This window comes from Lagenorhynchus albirostris, chromosome 15 (genome assembly GCF_949774975.1).
Source record: "Lagenorhynchus albirostris chromosome 15, mLagAlb1.1, whole genome shotgun sequence".
Lineage (NCBI taxonomy): Eukaryota > Metazoa > Chordata > Mammalia > Artiodactyla > Delphinidae > Lagenorhynchus > Lagenorhynchus albirostris.
In genome coordinates this window covers 17,810,004-17,836,515 of record NC_083109.1, presented here as the reverse complement: position 1 = coordinate 17,836,515, position 26,512 = coordinate 17,810,004, and the positions used below count along the sequence as shown (strand labels likewise).

The window sequence follows — 26,512 nt, the reverse complement described above, 5'->3', positions numbered from 1 at the left end:
CCAACAAACTCCCCTTTAGGAGGGCTTACGTCCCAGAGGGTGTCCTTAGGATCCCACACATCCTGCAGGGGAGATCAATGGCAGCAATTCCTCCCTCGTCTAGGGGTCAAGAGCTAGTGGGAGCCGTGGAGCACCGTCACGGGGAAGGTTTCTCTGTGTGTTTCCTGCCCGCTCCTGGGGGATGCTGCAGACACCCAGCTGTCCAGCTTGAGACCAGAGCTTTAGTGCTAGCCATCTGAGGAGGTTCTTCTTTCTAGATTATCTGTTTTCTTCAGTGGAGAAGTCTGCCAAGGCCCATAATTTGTGTCACTTTTGTTTGCAGGCCATCAATTCTCCTTGCCTCACAAGGAGTATTTTATCTCTTTCTGTCTGGTAGCCTGGGTTCTCGAGAGAGAACACGTTAGGGACATGTCGACCTCTCATGACGGATGTGAAACCAGAGTGAGTTCTTATCACAGGGAGCCCTTAGTGCTCCTGTCTTCTTCCTCCTGCATCTTCCCTTTTCTGCCTACAAATTGATGTGATTTTCTTCAAAGTTATAAAAGTGATAGGTCTCACTGCATATTTTGCCAAATAACCATAAAATATTCTTCTCTCTCCCCCCCGCCCCGTCCCTTGTCTCTTCCCCTCCCTGACATGTGTGCATTTTCCTCTGTATGTGTGTGCCTGCGTGTATATCCTCACATATGTGTATACGTACTTGAGTCACTGTCTTTGTCTACAGTTTATATCTATGACTATATGTTTACTTATATTTACACTTATCATCGCTGTGGAAGCAATCTAGGAACCTGTATATGCTGTCCATAAATGCAGGGAACAGAGTGCAATTGCCTAATTTTGGTGTGTTTATACAGGGAGGATAGCTGTTTAAAGGATCAATTCTATAACAGAAAGATAAACCTGATTTCTAACCATTCAACCTTGTCATAGGTTAAATGATATACAAACCATTCATTGATTTTGTTTTTAAAGAGTAATAAACAGAAACATGTACCAATGGAAAGAGTCAGGCAATTCAATTACAATTAGGGAAACAAAAAGTGATGAGCCTGAACAATGCTGCCTTAGTTTTGGGGATTAGTGTTGAAAATGCCAACTACATAACGATGCAGTGTTTGTTTTCTCATTACCGAAGGCACTAACACTAATCACCTCATTTTTGAAAGTCACGCGCCAGTTGAATAAAGCACAAAACCAGAAGATAGGTCTAATTGACATGCAAAAAAAATACCCAAACACAGACCCAAATACAATGAAAATCTATAGAGAAGGCTATTTGAGTAAATTTATATTTACCACTCCACTGATTAATGTACCAGTTCGTCCAGCCATCCAGCCATCCACTGACTAAACAAATATGTTTTGAGCTCTTCCTATGCTTTAGGCACTGTGTTATTAATATACACCACAAGTATATATTAATAGCTAGATGCAAACGACTCCAATGAAAATAACAATTCTTTCTTGTTATTTTTAGCCATTGTTGCCTAAAATTTCCCTGTGTGGCTACAGGGAGAAGTACTTAAATGGCTGAAGACAGACAGGGCATGCCGACATACCTTTCGTAGCCAGACGAACACAGTTGATTTTGGTCTCCTGTGAAAACCAAAAGTGAGACTTCAGTTAATTTGTCGTGGGTTTGGTGTTTTAATCCATATAAAATATACATATACATATTTGCATATATAGGCATGCATATGTATTTTAAATTATAATTTAAAATGTGCTCCTTCCATTTTTTCCACCATTGGAATCACCTTTTAATTCTACGTCATTTCTTTTCATGCTAGGTACGTACTTCGTTACTTTCACTTCCTGGCTCCCATCACCTTATAAGCTTCTTCCCCAGACAGAACCAATGCATAAATACTGCCCAGCACAGAACAACTTTAACCATAACACTAAGTGACCCACACACTGTGGCATGTGTGTGCTTCACTCTGTTGCATGGGTTAGTAGATGGTATCAAGGGCATCCTTGCGGAGCTCAGTTAAAAGTATACAACGCACCTATATGCAAACACTGAGACAGACGCTTAGGAATAGCCCAGTCAATACAAATGTATAAGAAACAAACTGCAAAGTTCATGTTCAAAAAGTTACTCTGGGGCTTCCCTGGTGGCACAGGGGTTGAGAGTCCGCCTGCCGATGCAGGGGACACGGGTTCGTGCCCCGGTCCGGGAAGATCCCACATGCCTCCGAGAGGCTGGGCCCGTGAGCCATGGCCGCCGGGCCTGTGCGTCCGGAGCCTGTGCTCCGCAACGGGAGAGGCCACAACAGTGAGAGCCCCGCGTACCGCAAAAAAAAAAAAAAAAAAGTTACTTTGGCCGAGAGATCTCTGGTAGACATCTTACAGTTTTCATAGATAATGTTGTGTGGGTGTGTCTGCGTGGCAATAGAATCTTTGCTTGGTGAGCTATCTTGTTGCTGTTGGCTACTCCCCAAGTGAACAGGATCCATAAATTTATGATGTTGCTGGGCATGCAGTTGAGATACAGAAGAGTGTGCTTAGCAAGAGAATCATTTCAGCCTGTGCTATTGGGATCATATCCTAGGAGGTTGTGGAACCAGTTGAACATTCCAGTTGACTAAGTTATACCCCCAGTAAGAGTCTGAATATTGTATAGCAAAGGAAAATAAAAAGCAAAGAATGCTTTTCTCGTTCTGACTGACTTCACTCTGTATGACAGACTCTAGGTCCACCCACCTCACTACAAATTACTCAATTTCATTTCTTTTTATGGCTGAGTAATATTCCATTGTATATATGTGCCACATCTTCTTTATCCATTCATCTGTTGATGGACACTTAGGTTGCTTCCATGTCCTGGCTATTGTAAATAGAACTGCAAAACAAATACCGTATGCTAACACATATATATGAAATCTAAGAAAAAAAAAAAGGTCATGAAGAACCCAGGGGCAAGACGGGAATAAAGACACAGACCTACTAGAGAATGGACTTGAGGATATGGGGAGGGGGAAGGGTGAGCTGTGACAAAGTGAGAGAGTGGCATGGACATATATACACTACCAAACGTAAAATAGATAGCTAGTGGGAAGCAGCCGCATAGCACAGGGAGATCAGCTCGGTGCTTTGTGACCACCTAGAGGGGTGGGATAGGGAGGGTGGGAGGGAGGGAGACGCAAGGGGGAGGAGACATGGGACCACGTGTGTATGTATAGCTGACTCACTTTGTTATAAAGCAGAAACTAACACACCATTGTAAAGCAATTACACTCCAATAAAGATGTTAAAAAAAAAAAAAGCAAAGAATGCCAGTGTGTGAGGCTCAAGAAACCAACGCCTATCTTGCTAACGCTCCCACGTAAGGAACCACCGCATCCTGAAGACACTGAGCTAGTCAGGATTATGCAGAAGTAATAAAAGCCATGAAATGCAGGGGCTAAAAACAGCAAAGGTTTATTTTCCACTCAAGCTACCTGTCCAATGTAGGCGTATGGCTGGGTCTGAGGGCGAGGTAATGGTGGTGGTTAGGGGATACTCTAATCATTGTAGTCACTCCAAGACCAAGGCTTGGAGTGCTTCAGTGTTCACTGAGGCAGGAGAAAAGCATGGTGAAGAGTTAAGCACTGGCAACTATCAGAAATAACACTTTTACTTTGACTCAGGTTTCATCAGCTAGAGCCACTCACAGGGCCATGCCTGACCTTAGTGAGGTAAGAAATGGAGTCGTCCAGGCACCAAGAAGAGAAGCAACGATAATGTCTACAGCAGAGTCTATTTTATCCATGCACACCTCCAAATGCTAGGAATTGTCGCTCCTATTAAACCCAAGTATGACTCCCCAATGGTCTTGAATCTGTTCTGCAGACGACAGAAAGTCTGCCTTTGCTTGTGTAGGAAAGACGTCTTGATATTGAAAAACAGTTCTCAGGTTCATTAACCTTCTTCTTCTTCAGCAATTCCTCATACGATAAGAATTCGAGTGCTTTGAACTAATGCCCATCACGCTCCTTCTGGGTCACTTTCTCTCCACAAAGGTGAAGGCTAATGTGTCTTGTGAGGGAAAGTTCGCTTTAAAATGTGTCACATTAAAGGGAATATTGGGTAGCCACAGTGGTTTATTCTACTGCCCTTCTTCCTCATTGAGTTGTTCGTAGAACTTTCTAATTCTCCTTAGAATCATCTTCCCTTCCACAGTTGCGTGCCTGAAAGTGAGCCATTTCCCAATACCACCTCCTCCACCCGAATCTATTAAACTATTTTCTATCATCTAGAGCACACATCTGATTAAGTTTAACTATCCTTGGCTCTCACCAACACGACACTGACATAATCTGCTTTCTCCCAAATTCCTGACATCTTTAATTCCACAACCAATTTGTCTTTGTTGGTTAGAATCAAGTACAGAATAACAAAGTCCTGAGTCACTCTCTTGGCCTTCTGGGTGACTGAATTGTTAGCAAGCAAGTCAGGAACATGCTTGAAATTCTGCATTTGATCATTTGGGAAGTCTGGCCTGTGGGTATTAACTCAAAGTTCCTAACTGGTTCCGTAAAAAGGAAATGAGTACTTTCCTTGTGCCAAGATTATGTAAGCCTTTGGGAAAAGGAAAAGCATTTGGTGTATTTTCAGTTCCATCTCCACAGTACAATACAATTTCATGTCCCCATTATTTTAACCTCACTCACATTCCATTTCCCACTCTAGACTTGCAAATCTGCACACAAGAATATATCACTTTGGGATAGAATATAATGCCCTAACTGTTGTGCTTCTGTTGAGACCTGCTTCTACTCAAGGATCTGCCAGTGCTGTGCGATACTGAGCAACTCATTGTCCCTCTCTGTGGCTCAATTTTCCCACCAATCAAATGACAGAGAAAGGGATGGAGAAGGCCACTTTGGTAGAGTAGGCGGGGTATTCTAAGGTTGCTTACAGTTATGAGTAGGAAGAGTAAAATTTTCAGACTTTCATTTTCCAAAATGTAGAGGCTGTGGTATAGAGAATAGACTTCCGGTGCAAGAGAAACTAGTTGGTGGGGAGAGTGTGGTGTTAGAGATGATGGTAGTGGCTTGGACCAGGAGGGAGAGCCTGGCTACAGAGATCCTGTGCCCCCCCCAAACCTTTGCAGCGTATCTTGTCTCTGCTTGATCCCAGAGTCCTCCCACCACCTCACCCTGCCCCATGCTTCTGGTATTAATGATAACCCACTGGGTCCTCAGTCTAGTCTCTTTGCAGCCCAACTTCCTGTGTTGCTCTTCCATTGCCCTGATCCCTAAGCTGTTGTTTGGCCTCGGTGTGGCTCATCCACTTAGCATGTCAGTCCCTGAAAGCATCACTAAGAAAAAAAAAAAAAAAAAAAGAGGAAGTTTCTCTTTTCTTAAGGTACCTATTTCGAACATTTTATTTTTCATTCCTGTAGCAAGGCTATGCAATGAATATCACAGTGTTCCCTTTTTTTCTCTAATGAAACAAGATTACATAAAATTTCCTAAGGTTACACAAATAATAAGCCAAACAAAGTAACCTTGAAGTAAATGGCCTTCTTTTCTGAGGTGCCTGTTGGCAAATATGTTTTTGCCACTGAGGTAAGATGCCCTGCTTGGCTTGTTTACAGGCACAGTGATGTGGAGCACAGCCATATTCTGAAAAACAGGCCAAGCAATTTGTATGAAGGAATTCTATTTTGACTTGAAACAGGACCCTGAGCCATCGGAAAGCCAGGGATGGAAAAGGGAAGCAGAGAGGCTCTGGAAACTGAGCAGCCCAGAACCATTACAACTAGGTCACCTGGCAGGCTCATCCTCTGGAAAAAAAATGAGTGAGGAATGCCTTTTAAGGCATGAAAGGGCCAGAGGACCCTCTGAGATAGAACTCCCTAATAAGCAAGCATGCTGTAATCTGCAGATCTTCAGTCACCAACAAAAGGCAAAGCAAAGCTGCAGGATGCAGGAGAGCTGGCTCTTGGCGGCGTACTCTTCTAACTGGATACATGTTCATCACCAACCGTATCAGATCTTCCTGGAAGGCACTAGGCTCTGCTTCAGGCAATAGCCAGGGCCCTGAGCCTGACTCTAAGGGACGAGACTCCCAATAACCTGCAAGCCCGTTCAGAAAACTCCCGATTAAACTCAAGCTCTGAAAATATTTTGTGTTCTCTCTCTAGGTGCAGACTTGATTGTCTTACCTCACCAGCTCTCTGGAACTCACCTCAATCAGATTGCTCTCATCAGGTCGACAAAGACTTTCAGATGGTCAACTCTAAAGGTCACTGCTCCAACCCCATCTTCCTTAATTTCTCATCAATATTAGTTGCAGCTGACACTTTCTCTTTGACTCTTTTTCTCCTCTTGCCTTTTAGGTCACTCTACTCTCTCTAGGTTTTTCTCCTACCTCACTGTCTGTTCCTAATCCTCTTTTTTAGATTTAAATTTTATTTTATTTGGCTAGACATGTATCATCTGCTTGACCTCCAAACACTGGAGTGGTCTCATTTTATATCCTCTTTCATCTGTATCCCAATTTTCTCACTAAGAGATTACATTTAGTTACAAGGCTTTAAGTACTGAACCCTTGTAATGCTCAAATTTCTATTTCTAACGATGGTATTCCAGAGATCCAGGCTCATATATCCATATACTCATAACAAATCTACAAACCTCCAGAAGATAACTCTGTTACTCTCTTCACTTGTACTCCAGGCCTTATACACACACCAGTTTTCCTCATTTCAGGAAATGTTACCATTATCTACTCGGTTGACTAAGTAAAAAACCTAGGAGTAATCCTTGAATTCTTCTAGTTCCATAATTTCCCACAACCAATCCACAGTCAATTCCTGCTGGCTCTTAGTAGTTGAAGAAAATGATAACCATCTAAAATCAAATCTCCCCACATATCCTTCAAAAAAACAACACAGGAAAACAGGAAAAAAATAAAGCTATACAAAACTCACAACCTCAACATCATTAAAATCCATAGAGGGGCTTCCCTGGTGGCGCAGTGGTTAAGAAGCCACCTGCCAATGCAGGGGACACGGGTTCCAGCCCGGGTCTGGGAAGATCCCACATGCCGTGGAGCAACGAAGCCCGTGCACCACAACTACTGAGACTGTGCTCTAGAGCTTGTGAGCCACAACTACTGAGCCAGCGTGCCACAACTACTGAAGCCTGCACGCCTAGAGCCTGTGCTCTGCAACAAGAGAAGCCACCGCAGTGAGAAGCCCGTGCACCACAACGAAGAGTAGCCCCTGCTCACCCCAACTAGAGAAAGCCCGCGTGCTGCAACGAAGACCCCATGCAAACCAAAAAAAAAAAAAAAGAATAAATAAAATAAATACATTTAAAATATATATATAGAACCCTCAAAACTTCATAGTCCCTGTTAGTAGAAGAACAAGCACTGCAGCTGAATGAACTATTTCTAAGGATCTCAACACAAGCCTTTGTGGACAGCCAGGGCTGTACGGAAAAACAACATGAAAGAGAAAAAAGGTAAGGTAGTAGAGGCTGTAAGATTTTATAAAACGATCTTCAGAAAGACCAAGTTCCTATTTGTGAAAATTCTGAAAGAGAATCCTGCTAGAATAAAGAAACGACTATGTGAAAACCTGAAAGCACACATAATTCAAGGTGATAATCTTCCATAGGTATCACTTATGGGGGAAAATAGGGTAAAAAGAAGGGAGAAGTGTCCTTGGGAGATTGGATGATGAAAGGGAGAGGCAAAAGGGGGAATTTTAAGATTCTGTACATTAAAATAGAAGAGCAACAGTGACAAGTCAGAGAGCACAGAAGCACCCATCCCCCATGATACAAAAAATTCAGTCATACATTAAAACAAACATACTTCACTACCTTATCAGAATAGTGTGTTTCTGAACCTCAAATCTACAAAATGAATAAATGGAAGAAGCCAAATAAAGCTGCTATACGAAGAGAACAGAAAATAAAAATCAAAACATCCCAACTGATAGAAATATAAACCCCCTCCAAAAAATCTACAAACCAGAAAAGAATCTGGAACACAATAATACTCCAAACTGAATTAAATTTCCTCGAACAACTCTGAATTAGAAATGCAAAGATTAATAACTGAAACATAAAAGAACTAGGAAAAAAGAGTTGATTGAACTCAGAGGCAAAAATGAAAAACAAACAAAAAAGAAAACAAAACCAAATGTGATCAGAAATGAAGATTAAATTATTAAATTACAAGGTGTCCAAAGGAAATTTTTTTTTAATTAAAAAAATGTTTTTTGGCTTTGTTGGGTCTTCGTTGCTGCATGTGGGCTTTCTCTAGTTGTGGTGAGCAGGGGCTACTCTTCATTGAGGTGTGTGGGCTTCTCATTGCAGTGGCTTCTTTTGTTGTGGAGCACAGGATCTAGGCATGCGGGCTTCAGTAGTTGTGGCACACAGGCTCAGTAGTTGTGGCTCGCGGGCTCTAGAGTGCAGGCTCAGCAGTTGTGGCACACGGGCTTTGTTGCTCCATGGCATGTGGGATCTTCCTGGACCAGGGCTTGAACCCGCGTCCCCTGAATTGGCAGGTGGATTCTTAACTACTGCGCCACCAGGAAAGTCCCCAAAGGAAATTTTTAATAAGGGGCATCGAAGAAAGAGAAAGACAGCCAAGGGAATGAAAATGAGATAGAGAAAAATGTAACAAGAGTCAGTGAAAAAGTGGCTTAAAGAGAAGACAAAGAAGATCCAAAATATGTCTACTTGAAATTCCTGAGAAGACAGATTAAGTAATTAAATAAGCAAAGATTTATAACAATAATCTGAGGAAAATGTCTGGTATTAAGAGATGACCTGAGCCTACATATTGAAAGGACTCAAGGACTCCTGGCAAAAAGAATCAAACAATTTACAAGAGCAAGAGAATTAGGCTGCCATGAGGTGTCTCCAAAGCAACATACAAGGCTGAGAAATATGAAGCAGCATTTTCAAGAACCCAAAGAAAGAAATTATGAACCAAGGATTTTATAGCTAGCCAAGTATCTTTCAATTATCAAAGCTATAGAAAAATAACTTGCAACATTCAATCACTCAGAGATTCCTGTACTCATGAGTCTTTCTTGAGAAATATGCCAGAGGATAAACTTCATTCAACAAAGAGATGACTGAAGAAATTTTGGCAAAAGGATTGATGGGAAGCGTTTAATATATTTAATTGTAAATCTAAAACTAAAACAAGGTAGGGACATGGTTGAAAGCAGAATATATAAATGTTTCATTTTCTTGTAAAAATAATGCAAGTAAAAATGAGAAAGAGAAGAAATAGGGAAAGAGGAGAGCAGAGTAAGTTCACTCTGATTGTTGTACAGGTAACAGATGAAAGTCAGTGGATACCGTCAAAAACTGACAAAGCAATGATGTCTGCAAGATGGCAGAATAAATTTTCACACTCATCATCCCCCAGAAACATAATTTTGACACCCATGGATGAGAGTGCCTTTGTGGGAACTTGGAAGTCCAGAAGAGAGGTCCCAGCACCCCACTGGAGCAAAAACTCTGATAATAGAAGCACTGAGGAGGGTAAAAAGAACAGTTTCACTTTACATGTGTCATCTGTCCCCCAAAGTGGCACAGCTCAGTGCCAAGAGAGACCCCATGGGGGAAAGGAGAACATCATGAGTGACCCACCTCCCCAGCTATGTAAGATGCTGCTCAAGAGGCCCGTTTCTTTTTTGTCCCAACCAGAAAACAGAGGGGATCAGCATGGCTGAATGGTCTCGAGGCAGCTAGGACCAGGGAGAAGAAAATGTGGTAGATATAGAAGATGGACTATTATTCTAAACAGAAGGAGAACCTGTCATTTGCAACAACATGGATGAACCTGGAGGACATTAGGCTAAGTGAAATAAGCTAGACACAGAAGGACAAGTAATGCATGATTTCACTTACATGTGGAATCAGATAAAGTCGAACTTATAAAATCAGAGAGTAGTGGATGCAGCAGCTAAAGTGTAGAGGAAATGGGGAGATGTTGATCCAAGAGTTACATAGGATGAGTAAGTTCTGGAGATTTGTATATTACTGTTTTCCAAACTTGAAATTTGCTAAAAGAGTAGATCTTAAGTGTTCTTACCACACACAATGGTAACTGTGAGAGGTGAGGAATGTGTTAATTAGCTTCATTATGGTGACCATTTCACAGTGGAAGGAAGGGGGAAGGTACAAATTAGGGGTATGGGATTACCAGATACAAACTATTATGTATAATGTAGATAAGCAACAAGGATATATTGTACAGTAGAGGGAATTACAGCCATTATCTTGTAATAAGTTATAATGGTGTATAATCTTCAAAAATACTCAATCACTGTGCTGTACACCTGAAACTAATATAATATTATAAATCAACTGTACTTCACAAAGAACCCAAAACAAACAAATCAACCAAAAACCCCATCACGTGGTACACCTTAAATATATACAATTTGTATTTGTTAATTACACCTCAAAAATGCTAGAAAACATGCTGCCAGGAAGAGGTTAAATAAGAAAAGAGAGGATAAAACGTATTGAAAAGTATAAGAACAAAGATAACTACTAGAACAAAAATACAAACCTTTCTAAATATCAAAAGAAATTTTAAAATAAAAGGGTAAGGAAAACATATTGGTAAGTATTACAAAACTAATACAGTAAATTATGATATAAAGAACATATGACAGAGTTGAGACCAAACATATCAGTCACATCAACACACGTGAATGGGTTTAAACTCATAATTACATGAAAAATATTTCAAAATGTCTCATAAAGTGAGACTCAACTATCTGCTATATATAAAGGTCAAACCTAAAACAAAGTAATTCTGAAAGGCAACAATAAAGGAATGGGAGCAAAAAAAAAAGAAGAAAGCCGTATGAGTGATCCTGATATCAGACAGAGTAAAATGCAATTTAAAAAGCATAAAATATAACAAAGAACACTTTTTAATGCTAAACCCACAATTAACAAGAAATATAACAGGCATGAATATCTATGCACCAAAAGCCACAATGATCACCTTTATGAAGTAGAAACTATAGGAGATACAAGAATAACAGAAGACTACTGTCAGTATAAGACAGATCGAGCGGCAAAAAAATAGGCAAGGATACAGAAGAGCTAAAATAATTAGGCAGATCTTGTGGATTTGTGTCAAACCCTACAGGCTGATTATAGAGAAAAACCTTCTTCTTATGAAGCATTCAGAAAAACTTTCCATATGTTAGCTAATTAAGAAAACATTGCTATATTGAATAGATTAGAAATATTATAAGAAACATTCTATGGTTACAATATAATAAGATGAGAATTTTTTAAGAATATAAAAAAAACCAAGTAGGTCCTTCCACCTAGAAATTTACAAAATAATTTCTTTTGGGCAACTTCTAGGTGAAAGGGAAGTTGTAAACAAAAATTTAAATATTTTTAAGCAAAATAGTGAAAATCTACATATTGGAATCTACAAAAATCATGTAAAGCAGTGACTAGATTAAAGTACATCGGTAAAATGAAAGAATGAAAAAAATTAACTAAATTTCCAGCACAGACATCTAGAAACGAAACAAAAAAATGAGCAAAAATAGGACCATAGTAGGGAATAATAAAGGCAAAAGCAGGCATTATTGAAATAGAGAAGAGAAAACTACTAGAAAAAAGAAAAAAGAGAGGAAGCACCAATGTACAAAAGAAGAAATGACAACAGGGAAATAACTATTGAAAAAGAAGAAACTTCTTAAAATTAGACTACTACTACTCTGAAAATAATTTTGAAAAGCTAAATGGAAATGATTATTTCCTAGGGAAATATAGCTTATAAAATAGATTTTATTACAAATGAAAACAAAACCAACAGATCTAATTTCACAGAATAGAGGAAGATATTAAAGAACTACCCCATAAGAAAAACACCATGCTGAAATGTTTCCATAGGGAATTTCAATCAGACTTTTAAAGACAAGATAGTACTGACATAAACTGTTCTACAGCATGGAAAATGAAGAAAAACATTCTCATTTTTAAATGAAACCAGCAAAACACTGACACCTAAACTTGGGGAAGAGAATACCAAAAAAAGAAAAGGAGGGGAGAAGGGGAGAAATTATAGACCAATTTTACTTTTTTTTTTTTTGCGGTACGCGGGCCTCTCACTGTTGTGGCCTCTCCCGTTGCGGAGCACAGGCTCCGGACGCACAGGCTCAGCGGCCATGGCTCATGGGCCTAGCCGCTCTGCAGCATGTGGGATCTTCCTGGACCGGGGCACGAACCCGTGTCCCCTGCATCGGCAGGTGGACTCTCAACCACTGCGCCACCAGGGAAGCCCCCGATTTTACTTTTGAATGTGTAAAACTATTACATAACATGTTGGTGAACAGAAGCCAACACTGCATTGAGAAAAATAAAATGCCATGATCAAGTGGAATGTATTCTAGAAATGCAAGGTTGGTTGGATGTTAAGAAGTCCATTCATATAGTATACCATATTAATGGATCAAAGGAAAAGTCATACTATCTCTATTCATGCAGAAAAAGCATTTGACAAAATTTAATACCCATTCCTGATTAAAAGAAAAAAACCCCAAGAAACTAGCAATTGATTAATATTTTCATAATATGATAAAAATATATATCCGAGTTCTAACACCATCATCTTACTTAATGGGACTCTAGTAAAGGCATTCTCACTAATACCAAGAACAAGAGTAGAATGTCCCCTATTTCCACTACTCCTTCATATCATACTGGAAGTTTTAGCCAGTGCAATTGGATAAAAGACATCAATTAGAGGCACACAAATTGGAAAATAAACTTTAGAGTATGTTTGGAGATGATATAACAGTATATCTGAAAATCCTTAGAGACTCAATGATAAAAGGTAGCAGGATATAAAATTAACATACAAAATGAATAGTAACCACAAACACAACCAACCTCAGTCAGCAGATATGGCAGCAAATCCCATTCACAATGGCAACAAAGATTAAATACTTGGTATTAAACTTAGCAAGAACTGCAAAATCTATATGAAGAAAACTTTACAACACTCCTGAAAGACACCAAAGCAGACTTGAACAAACAGAAAGACATCTTCTGTTCTCAGCTAAAATAATTCAACATCTTAGAGATGTCAGTTCACCCTAATTAATGTATAAATTTAAGGTAATCCCAGTAAAATTACCAATAGGCTTTTTATGGAGCCGGACAAGTTAACACTACAGCTTATACGAAAAAATGAACACACAAGAAGAACTAGAAATCACTGGAAGAGAAAATCCAGGTGGGGGTCTTGCCCTATCAGATAGCAAGGCATAGAGCCTTTATAATTAAAACTGTGAGGTACTAGCACATAAATAGTCAAACAAATGAGTGGAAGAGAATTTCTGGATTTTCCAGAAAAAAGACACAAGAACATATGAAAATTTAAACTGTGAGAAATGTGGCATCTTAAATTATTGGGGCAAAGATGGACTTTTTAAATGTTGCTAGGACAACTAAATAGATATTTGGGAAAAAAGATAAAATTAGATACATACTTTACACCATGCCCAAAACAAACACCAAATATCAGAAATTTAAATGTAAAAAATATTTAAACTATACAAGTTCTAGAAGCAAACATGGGTGAATTCCTTTATAACCTTGGTGTAAGAAAAGGCTTTTTCACTATGACTCGAAGTCTGGATGTAATTTTTAAAAAATTGATGCCTTTGACTACATTCTTTTTTTGGTGTGGCAAAAACATTATAAGCAAAGACTAGAAAATTGCAACATATATCACAGAGAGTTAATATCCCTGATATATAAATAGTTCTTAAAAACTGAGGGGAAAAAGGTAAAAATCCTGATAGAAAAATGGGCAAAAGACATACACAGGTAGTTCCAAAATTATATAAAAATGTCTCCTAAATATATGAAATGATGTCAACTTCATTTTTTATAAGAGAAAGGGAATTAAAACTATATTGAGATACAATTTCGTGTGTATAACTTTGACAAAAGTTAAAGTTAGACTACACAAACTATTGGTGAGGCTGTGAAGAAACAGATAATTTGAAACATTGCTGGAGGGAATGAAAACTGATTCAACCTTTAAGGAAGAAAACTTAGAAACAGCTACCAAAACTACATATTTGTCCACCTTTTGATCCAACAATCCCTCTTCTAGAAATGTACCCTGAAGACACACCTCCAACAATATGAAAAAATATATATGTACACAATACTTTATTGCAGCAATGTTTGCAGTTCAAAAATATTGGAAACAATCTATCTGTCCACACATAACAGTGACTGAATAAATAAAGATACATCTACATAGTGAAATACCATGCAGCTGTAAAAAAGATTGAGGAAGACCTTTATGAACTAATGTAAAGTGATTTCCAGGTATCAATAGTGTATTATCTTTTCTATAAGTAGAAGGGGAAATAAAATATACATGAACCTTTTAATTTTGCAAAACAGTTATAAGAAACTAATGACAGTAATTTCCCATAGGGGATGGTGGAAATGGGGTCAAATAAATGGTGTGTATATTTTTGTATGCACTTTTTTGTACAGGTTAGGCTTTTGGAACTATGTTATTTTATATATACAAAAACATCAATAATGATGGGGCAAGTGAACCTAAAATTAGAAACAAGGAGAAACAAATAAACCTAACTGTATTTCCAATAAATATATAACCATTCCTTAGGGAAATAAAAAAGAATTCAATCAAAAAGAACTATTTTGAACAAAATATTTTACACAGCCTCAGATTAAAGACAGAAAGAACTATAAGCATATGTTGAACCTTAGTTAATGGATTTGTTTTACAAAGTGGTATAGGTTAATAATTCTGAAAATGCTCTCTGGGTAGCTTAGGGTTGAACAAATAAGTACATGTATTGAGAATAATAAAAGGCAAGTTTCTCATTGTCAGAGAAACAAGTTAAAATATGAGGGGGAGGATAAAGACTAGAATGAGTCTTCTGATGTTGAACTGGAATTGGGGTATCATTATGAATTTTTGGTTTTTAATACAGAGATAGATAGATAGATGAAAATATACAGATATATGCATATCTTGCGTTTATGTCCACTCATAGAGCCTAAAAGCAATGATATCCATTAGCAATGACACCCACTAGTTCCCAGATGTTGGTTTCTAAGTACCATTCCCCATAACAGGGTTGGGGCAGAGAAAGCACAAGATATTGTGCCAGAAAGAAAATAAGTTTTCATGAACTGATGGAGACATGTCGGAAGGACATAGGCACACTTCCCTGAAGGCACACTCCTTATGCTTGCAGGGCTTAGGCAGAGGGAAACATGGAAGCCACATACTATTTATTTAAATGTTTGAATTGACAGATCAAGCTAAACCTGCTAAATAAAGTCTATTCCATCCTTCTACTTTGAAAAATTTATACATATAAAAGCAATAATCAAAAGATATCTGTATGGTTTTTGCATAATTAAAAGTCGGCAAAATTTTTCTTAAAGAGAATAAAAAATGAAGGACATTGGAACCAATTTGCATGGGGCTCCCACTAGCTAAGACTGGGATAATTTGAGCATTAAAAATAATGATGGCAATCGCTTATAACCTACTGAATAAAATAAGAATCTATGAGTCTTTACTACTAGAAATAAATTAATTAGTTAAGAATGAGACAAAGGAGAGCTCATCCTCACAAAAGATGTCAACTAATGCATGTAGAAAGAATGATGGAATTAGATAATCATCATTTAGTGAACATCTTACCAATAATTGAGGTAGACAAGAATCATCAAATGCTGAAACTAAGGGATGAAATTTTGATGGCTAACAGGATGTTTACGTAGCCTGGAATTATATCCTTATAAGATATATATACATTAAAGAGAAACAGTAACTTTATGATGGAGAAAACCTAGATGAACAACACTTTAAGTGACTCAAGTTAACATCCCAGTAATGGAATACACGGATATTACGCGTCTCCTGATATGATGCACTGAAAACTCAACGTCATTTCTGTGGTATTCCTGCCAAAGAAGCATCAGATTCATCATGAATCTAATCGTGAGCAAACCTCAGGCAAACCCAATGTTAGGGACCTTCTACAAAATAACTGGCCTGTAATTTTCAAGAGTCTAGGTCAGGAAAGCCAATGAAAGACTGAGATACAAGGAATCTAAAGATATGACAACTAAATGCAACATGTGATTGTGAATCAGATTAAAAAGAATTTTTATGTAAAGGACATAATGGAGACAATTGGGAAAATTGGGGCTAACAGTATCACATCAACATTAATTTCCTGGTAACTGTATTGTATTGTATTGTATTGGAAATGTACATTGAAGCATTTAGGTATAGAGATATGATAGATCAATTGATAGATGGACCAACAGACAAATAGACAGATGGGGCAGAGGAGAAGGGGAGACAGAAAGAGAATGGAATGGTAAAGCAACACTGTAATTAGGGAATTGGGGTGGAGAGTTTGTGAAAGCTCTTCATACTATTCTTGACGCTTTTCTGTAAGATCGAAATGACACTGAAATAAGTTTAAAATATTTGGAGGAGCAGAGAGAGTTAGTTGGGATAGAGAGGGAAAAAACGATTGGCCATGGGTTGATCATTGTTGAAGCTGAGTGAGGGGCATATAAAATGAGTCTATTATCCTGTTTATTTTTGTATATGTTTGAAATTTTCCACATTAACATGATTTTAAAGGGAGAGGATAAATATTTTTCCATATTCTGAATTCATCATGTTATCTTGGCCTCAGCTCTCACCACCTTGGTCTAAACTGCCACCATCCCTTGCCTGGATGGCTGCTGTAGCTTCTTGTCCATTTTATCCGCAGCCTTTCTTGACTCTGATAATTAATGCTTCCCCTTGTGACCCAGATCACCTTGTAATTACCTAAGTCAAATCCCACTACTCCCTGTTTAAAACTCTCCTATGGTTTCCTAGTGGATTAAGGGTAAAATCCCCTTATCTTCATCACCCTGCATTAACCAACACTGGTATCGCTTCTGACTAGCTTCTTACCACCTTCCCCCTTCCTGTTGATCCTGTTTATAATTCCTGAATCTGCTGAATTTATTTCATCCTCAGGACCTTTGCATTTGCTGTTCCCTCTCCCTGGAATGCCTTGAGACCTTCACATCTTCAACATTCGAGTTCTACTACCTGTCACCTCCTCAAAGTTGCCTTCCCTGATGGTTCCACTCAGTTGCCACACTCTCTAGTTGCCCTCTATCATATCATTCTTTTCTCACCCATCACAAGATAAAATTATTTATTTGTATGTTTACTAATTGTCACTTTCCATGCTCCCCACCAGATGTAAAGACCATGAAAGCAAGAGACTTGCCCATCTTTTTCATTGATGGTACAGTGCCTAGCACATATTATATACGCCATAAAAAATGAAGTTAGACATTCAAATTCTAGTTTCATTTCTCATTGGTTGAGTGGACCTTGGATAAATTCCTTAATCTTTCTGAGTCACAGGGTCCTCATTTATAGAATTTAGCAATATCCTCTGCACATCTCATTGGGTTGCACAAAATTTCGAGTGCACAAATACCTGAAAGATGCAAAAAGTATACATGCATGGCTTTATTATTGTAATAAACAGATGTTGGGATTATTGACAAGATCATTTTCCCTGTCTTCAACAGAATAAATTCCAAGTTTTTTAGCATGGCATGTGAGGCCAGCCATTATCTGCTCTCTGTCTCTCTCAGGCCTTCCCTCTATAAGCCCAGAACCAATCACACCAAATCTCCCCAAACATATCACAGAATTCCCAACCTTTGGGCTTCTGCCCAGGTGCTCCCTTTGCAGGACACACCCTGTCCGCTGCCCTACTGTCCGTGTGGGAAATGCCTACTTACCTTTCAATATTCAGCTCAAATGTTACTTTTTATATGAGATGCTTCCTGATCCTTTCCACCTCCAGGCTTCCAGCTGTAGACTGGGTATTCTGCCAATGTGACTATTGATATAGTTTATTGTACACATTTGTTTTCATGACTGTCTTTTCCATTGCATTGTGGGTTCCCTGAGGGCAGGAACTGTATCTTATTTATCTGTGTATCCCCTCACTGACGCAGAGCAAGCCCTTAATAAATGATTGTTGGATTTTTATCACCATCATCACCATCATCAATCAATCAATCAATCAATCAACCAATATCTCCTTACAGAGGAGAGCATGGTCATAATTTTGCAGAGTAAACAAATACGGACAAGGTACAGGAGACTAGATTCAAGACATGGCTTTGACCATGGGCAAATCACTTTTCTTCTCCGGACTTCAGTTTCTTATTTTGCACAAAGAAAGGAACTGCACAATCTATAAGCTCCCGTCCAAAACTACATTTCATGCTTCCCATTCCTCAGCACGAGGACTTTGATGGAGCAGTTGTACAAACTGTCCCCTAATTGGGATGTCAGAGCTGTGGTTCCTCTAAGCCTCATGGAGAGAGACTTAGACCTGCCCCCAGGGACTGGTGACTCTCAGGTCTAAACCAACCTAAGCCAGAGCTGTCCTCCATGCCTCCCTGCACAGTTCTTATCTGAGGTGAGTGATCCTTTTAGCTATAATTACTAATTGATGTTTGTAAAGTCTTTGAAATTCTCAGGTGACAGATGTAATCAAAGGCCAATTTATTATGATAATTGTTATTAGTACAGCTCCTCATTATTTGTTGATGTTAACGACAGGGCCAGCAGGTGTTTCAAGATTGAGCAGGGGGTTGAAGCTGGCCACGTTTGGTGGGAGTAAGAGAAAAATGTGGATGTGGGGGGATTGGGGGGTCTTTTAGGGCTTCTGCTGGTCTCAGTCTAGCCAGATTCCACTTTGTGGGGTTATGACTCAGCACGAAGCATGACATTAATTGCACAGGACCAACTAACAGCATTTTTACATGTACAGGTTCAAACCCAGGTCAGTCTCTTGCTTCTGGAATGTGCTTCAGTAGCCGGAGTTTTGGCTTACTCATCTGTTAAATGAAGATATATATAGTATGCTTGCTGTGGGTGGAGAATGGGTTTGAGGAAAGTAAGAGTGGATGTGAGAAGACCAGCTTGGTGCAGGGGGTGGCTGTTGAGGTTTCTTAGGCAAGAGATGATGGTATTCAGAATGAGGATAGTGGCGCTGGAGATAAGAAAAGCACATGGATTGGAGAGAATTTCAGAGTGTAGAATCAGTAGGACTTGGTGGCAACTGGATACAGAAGGTGAGGTATCTTGGGCAACCCAGACTTCTGAGATAGGAAACACTTAGGGATGCTTTTGGAGGGAAGGAATTCTTTTTAAAAAGAATTGCCTACTATTTCCACCATTCTCTTGTAGGTTTGTTTTATTTGAATCTCCTCTCAACTCTATATCCTGGTAAACTGAGTTTATGAGTTTGCAAAGTTGGAGTCCATGATGTAAAAGATAGAAGTTGACCAAAATTCAGCCTCCAGGAAGGGCCTGCAGAAGAACTGCCTCACTTCTGAACTTGTCTGTCTATAAGCACAACATTCCTGACCTTCCTTTGGAGTCTCACTCCCTCTCTCTCCTCGACGCATCCCGCATGTCAGCTGATACCTTTGCACACCCTGGATTTCACTGATTCTGCTTCTCCTTCCTGAATTTCCTCTTCCTGTACCCTATCCACAGTCTATTCAAATTTGATCGATGGGTTAAAAATGTTTGTGCACCCATAGATTTTGCTTTTTCTTTCCTCAGTGAACTCCCACATTCTGCTTCATACTTATCACCTATGATATTCTAATAATGACAGCTGACACTGAGTGTTTACTGACCACCAACCACCGTGAGAAGCATTTTTAAATGCATCTTCTCATTAAACAATTAACAAACGTTTTATAACGTTGGTACTATGGGCATTGAAATTTTCCAAATGAGAATGGGACTCAGAGAGTCTAACTCACTTGCCTAAGATCACAGATAGTGCCAATCTATGCAACAGGGAAGACCCCATACGAAACATAGTCATAAAAAATGCTGAGGGGAAAGAAACTTTGAGATCCATTCATCTTACTTAACGGCATTAATTTACAGCATTAATGTTATTGTACAGCACAAGAAACAGAATCCTTGCCATGTAAATGGCTCCATTAAATTCCAGTTTACTACTGTATGACAACATTGGTGGAAAAGGAAATAACGGAGTGTTTGAGCAAAAATGATATCATGATATTGATTGGTATCTCCTCAAGGCCCCTTATGTAAGGATATATATATGATACATACCTCTTCTAGCGTCTTTGATGAAAAATAGGTATACTTCTTTCTCTCAAGTAAGAGAACCTGCCACATGCCCCTTTTTGCCTTGGCTTCCAGGAAGCCCAAGAGGTGTAGGTAATGTTCTATTTCATTAATCACCAATACTATTGGGTTGGCCAAAAAGTTTGTTTGGGTTTTTCCGTAACACCTTGCGGAAGAGCCCGAACGAAATTTTTGGCCAAGCCAATATAACTCTGGTACAGTGACAACCTTTCTACCACTAAGATTCTTGAGCTAAATAAACTTTTTATTTTAACTGAATATGTATATATGCATATTCATATGTACATGTACATACATACACACACACGCTAAAATGTTCATGTGTATGGATGTATATATGCATACACACACCTACGCTGAATTTGAACTCAAACACATATTCATGTTAGCAACACCTTCCTTTGAAAGGTGCTTAGGAATGTGCCGAGTTATCACACCTATTGTTTACTCCTCACAAAGACCCCAGAGAGTCTGGGAGGGCATATCTCATCCCCATCTGACAGATGGGGAAACTGAAGTTTAGGGTCAATATTCAGTTCATGTAGCTATAAAATGACTTAAGCTCATGGATCCAGTTTCCAAATTCAGAGGTTTTCCCACTTTTTAACCATTTGGGAGCCAATTGGGCTGAACTTCATGGAGACCCTCAGTTTGGAAGGGGCCTGATGAAGGCAGAAGCCCTGCTATATGGAAACTGAACTTTTTAGGGATGAGGGTCTGCAGCATTGATGCCTCAAGGCCCAGGCTGGCAAGATTATCAGCTGTCAACATCCGGGTAACCTTCATTTCCTTCTCCAAATGAGTTTAAAGTATATTTTCATTGAAAGGAAAATGCTCTTGGTCCCTCGGCTCTCATACCATTGACAATAAAATCTTTAGGAACCGTAAGTGTGTGAAAAAGCAACCTGGGAGAGCTCACCTTGGTATTTGTACAAGGTGACACTCAGAGAATTTCTCTCTACCTGGAAAGAGAATTTTGAGACCTAACAGGGATTCAGCAGAAATTCAGAGCTTTCAAGAGCAAGTGATAAGGCTCAAAGGGTAGAATGCAGCCCTGGAGGTAGACATACCCAAGGGGCTGGGTGATCCCCAGGAGACAAAATCCACTGAGGACTGGGAAGGAGGCCTGGGCAGGTAGATGGGGCACGGCACCCAGGCTCTGGGGACAGACAAGAACTGGGAGGGGACACTTAGCAGGCCAGAGTTTTCCAAAGTGGTTACAGAAAGGTGTGATGATAACCCTGGGTTCCAAATGTCCATTTCTCAGTTTTCCTTTCCATTTTCGCAGAGCTAATAAAACCCAGAAATATGTTCCTAACATAGGACTATGGCAACAAGTCAGAAAAAGGATGTATGGAGGCCTTTGATTCACAGATTTCTGCTACCTTGGCTCAGCTATTGATGGGTAGGAGAGATCTAAGGTTTTCCAATGCCTCTCAACCACACTGCATGGTAGACTTTGAAGAACTACAGTCTTTTAAAGTGGAACAGTGTCACAGGGAATGTTAGACATTTCTTGACCACATCTCCAGGGAGGTAAAGACAAAGCTGCTACTAAAATCCTTCCATCAGTATGAAGTAACTGAGATGCTATGAGATTTCATGGTGCTTCTGGCAGTCCACGCATGCACTGATTTAAAAGGAATCACTTTGTGAGACCAATCATAAGGTCGTATACATGAAAACACCTTGCTTAGTGTGTGGGATGCAGCAGGTGCTCAATAAAAGAAAGTTCTCAGGATCTGTGATAGAAACTGCACCGGTGCTTCAAGAGTGAGTCTGGGTATTATGAGAGTTTGAAGGAAAAGCTTAGGGTATAATGGGGAAGTGTGGTGGCCCTTAGGGATGTTCTCAAATATCCCAGTTCTCCCTCTGGGCACACAGTTGGAAGGCACTGCCTCATTCCTTTTTGAAGTTAAGCATGGCTGCATGACTAGTCTTGGCCAATGGAAAGTGCTGTGTATCATTCTGTGTGGAAACTTTTTAGAAACCATTGCCTTGTTTGCCACATTTCTTTCCCTGCCTTGGTGATTATGGAAGCACATGTCAAGATGGACTTTCCAACTTAAGTCCCTGAGTGACTAGGATAAGCAGAGCCCTTCTGCTGGCCCATTTTGCACATGTAGAAAGAGTGGAAAATATTTTTTCTGGAATACACTGAGATTTCATGGTTGCTTGTTACTACAGCATAAATTAGTTTATCCTAACCAATATAGGAGTTTTCTTATAAACTCCCTCTGGAATATCTCAGATCCAAGCCATGTGACCTCCTGTGTGGTCTTAACTCTAACTCATTGGAGCTTGGGATTCCCGCATCTTCTCATTCCATGGTCCACCTGAGCTTTTTTCATGTGAACAGTCACTAAAGTAAAAACAGAATCAGGAAATGGGGTTGGGAGGGGCAAGATCATTCTCCAAAGCCAAAATCAATTATATCAAAAGATTCAACAGGAACATGTGTCAGGCTTGGAGCCACATATGAAAAGTTAAACTAAGAAAAATAAAGCTTGGGTGGGGTTACAAAGCAACTGAGTCATGGGTGAATTAAGGCAGTCAGCAGGTGCCACACAGACACGGCTCCTGAGGTCCTCCTAGGAAGTGATGTGCTTCTACGTGGAGTCTACAGGACAAATTGGAACGTACCAGGAAAGGGTGCTTCAACCCTCCCCTCCTTCAAGAGAGGAGCTTCAGGGAAGCAGCAAAAAGGAAAAGAGAACTAGAACTACAACAACTGTGACGGATGCCTTATACGCATTGTCTCATCTGCTCTCCCCAAGTCTGGGGGAGGTACATCATTAATCTCATTATGTGTCCTGAGATGGGAAGAAATCAGCTCAAGTTCACATACATGGGAACAGCCATAATTCAAAGCCAAGTCTGTCTGATGCCTAACTTTCAGCTCTGTCTACCCAACCCTGCCTCAGTAAACCCATCCATGTGCAAATATTATTTTCACAGGGCTTGGACACAACTAAATATGGTTTCTTCCAATTCATTCAGAGACACAGAATTTCCCCTAACCCAGCTCTACCTAGATCGTCCCAACTATTATAATGTGATTAACGCAGCAAACACGAGGACTCATTCAAAAGAGCATCTGCCTTCCAACTGTTCTTAAGAGGCAAGTGAATTCAGGAGCTGGAAGAGGAAATGAAACATAGAGAGTGGTCACCCTTCTGCTTCCCACTTCCCTTATTTAGCTCACCATTTGGAGGAGGCATCATGCAGGTTAAATGTGCCCCCACGTGATGAAAAGGATATAGGAAGGAGTCTTCCCTCTGCATAAATAGAACAGGCACAATAGCGCTGCCCAACAAAGGGTGGCTTCTGATGGATATTTGCATGAACTCGCCACACTTGTTTTGCATACAACCGTTAATTATGGTCCTTTCATCTTCACAGTCATGGCTAATGGTGGTGGGGATGCCGAGAACAGTAGATTCAGCAGACCTCATTCTGGGAAGAGTGGGAAAGAAACAATGCAAAACTGCACCCACCCGCTGTTTACAACTGAGACAGCTACTCTGGGTACCATGTGGAAGATCTGGAGGAAATCAAGGCTTCCCAGGAGCCTGGAGCTTGTGAAATGAGACAGCTGTGGAAAGTATTACTGCTATGATGGAAGGAAAGTCCTTTATGGCAGATCGTTCTATGAGGAAAATAGCTCAGAGCCAGATCTCTCACACTACACTGAATGGAAATTCAGACTTTACTCACACTTATTTTGTGCCTTTCAGTATTCAAGATCGTTTCTCATTTAATCCTCCTCAAAATGACTGTGCGAAGTGTGTATTACTATTTCAATTTTATAAGTGAGGGAACTGAGACTCAGAGACAACAAGAAACAGTCTGTACTCTCATTCATTTATTCATCAAAGGATGACTGAGTTTCTACTGTGTGTTAAATATTGTACTCAGTAGGGAGAATACAGCAGCAAACGAGAGGATCCTGCCTCCTGGAGCTCTCAGTCTAATGAGAGAGGCATGCACTGCAAAAAACAAGTGCAATTAAAAATATGCACAATGGATGAGGGGCAGAGCCTCAGGTGCTACAGGATCGTGATGAGTTGAAGCAGGGATAAGGGAAGATAGGGGCATCAGCTGCTTCTTCTAGATGCTAGGGGATGCAGCTGGACCTGGATCCAAAGCAGGCTCTCCATGTCACCAGGCCCGACGGACAAGGCCCAGCTGGAGGACCGAGGGCAGCATGGAAGGCCAGCCATCCTGTGCCTTTGGATTGGAGAATTTAACCAATTTACATGTAAGGGTCTTGGTGCTCTGGCCAGGTGTCAGGCCTGAGCCTCTGAGGTAGGAGACCTGAGCTCAGGACACTGGACCACCAGAGACCTCCCAGCCCCACATAATATCAATCAGCGAGAGCTCTCCCAGAGATCTCCATCTCAATGTTAAGACCAAACTCCACTAAACAACCAGCAAGCTACAGTGCTGGACACCCCATGCCAAACAACCAGCAAGACAGGAACACAACCCCACCCATTAGCAGAGAGGCTGCCTAAAATCATAATAAGTTCACAGATACCCCAAAATACACCACCGGATGTGGCATGCCCACCAGAAAGATAAGATCCAGCTTCCTCCACCAGAACAAAGGCACCAGTCCACCCCACCAGGAATCCTACAACAACCTTACCCACTGGGGGCAGAAACCAAAAACAATGGGAACTACAAACCTGCAGCCTGAGAAAAGGACACCACAAACACAGTAAGTTAAGCAAAATGAGAAGACAGAAATACGCAGCAGATAAAGGAGCAAGGTAAAAACCCGCCAGACCAAACAAATGAAGATGAAACAGGCAGTCTACCTGAAAAAGAATTCAGAGTAATGATAGTAAAGATGATCCAAAATCTTGGAAATAGAATGGAGAAAATACAAGAAACATTTAACAAGGACCTAGAAGAACTAAAGAGCAAACGAACAATGATGAACAACACAATAAATGAAATTAAAAATTCTATAGAAGGAATCAATAGCAGAATAAATGAGTCAGAAGAACGGATAAGTGACCTGGAAAATAAAATAGTGGAAATAACTATCGCAGAGCAGAATAAAGAATGAAAAGAATTGAGGACAGTTTTAGAGACCTCTAGGACAACATTAAATGCACCAACATTTGAATTATAGGGGCCCCAGAAGAAGAAGACAAAAAGAAAGGGACTGAGAAAATATTGGAAGAGATTATAGTTGAAAACTTCCCTAATAGGGGAAAGGAAAGAGTCAATCAAGTCCAGGAGGCCCAGAGAGTCCCATACAGGATAAATCCAAGAAGAAACACACCAAGACACATTATTACTCAAACTATCAAAAATTAAATACAAAGAAAAAATATTAAAAGCAGCAAGGGAAAAGCAACAAATAACATACAGGGAAATCCCCATAAGGTCAACAGCTGATCTTTCAGTAGAAACTCTGCAAGCCAGAAGGGAGTGGCAGGACATATTTAAAGTGATGAAAGGGAAAAACCTAAAACCAAGATTACTCTACCCAGCAAGATCTCATTCAGATTCGATGGAGAAATTAAAACCTTTACAGACAAGCAAAAGCTAAGAGAATTCAGCACCACCAAACCAGCTTTACAACAAATGTTAAAGGAACTTCTCTAGGCAGGTAACACAAGAAAATGAAAAGACCCACAAAAACAAACCCAAAACAATTAAGAAAATGGTCACAGGAACATACATATCGATAATTACCTTAAATATAAATGGATTAAATGCTCCAACCAAAAGACACAGACTGGCTGAATGGATACAAAAACAAGGCCTGTATATATGCTGTCTAGAAGAGACCCATTTCAGACCTAGGGACATATACAGACTGAAAGTGAGGGGATGGAAAAAGATATTCCATACAAATGGAAAACAAAAGAAGGCTAGAGTAGCAATTCTCATATCAGACAAAATAGACTTTAAAATAAAGACTATTATAAGAGACAAAGAAGGACACTACAAGTGTCAAGTGTCATTGATCAAGGGATCAATCCAAGAAAAAGAAATAGTAATTGTAAATATTTATAAACCCAACATAGGAGCACTTCAATACATAAGGCAAATGCTAACAGCCATAAAAGGAGAAACTGACAGTAACACAATCATAGTAGGGGACTTTAATACTCCACTTTCACCAATGGACAGATCATCCAAGATGAAAATAAATAAGGAAACACAGGCTTTAAATGACACATTAAACAAGATGGACTTAATTGATACTTATAGGACATTCCATCCAAAAACAACAGAATAC

General features: G+C 39.8%; 1 protein-coding gene across 2 annotated transcripts in view; it reads right to left on the bottom strand.

Moving 5' to 3' along the window:
* The window catches only part of PTPRT (protein tyrosine phosphatase receptor type T), a 1,083,394-nt gene that overhangs the window by 209,965 nt on the left and 846,917 nt on the right, over positions 1 to 26,512 (bottom strand). For both annotated transcript variants that reach the window (XM_060122182.1, XM_060122183.1), the window contains exon 13: positions 1,563 to 1,599. In XM_060122182.1, coding sequence (XP_059978165.1) covers positions 1,563 to 1,599 — 37 coding nt within the window. The remainder of the gene's footprint in view (positions 1 to 1,562; positions 1,600 to 26,512) is intronic.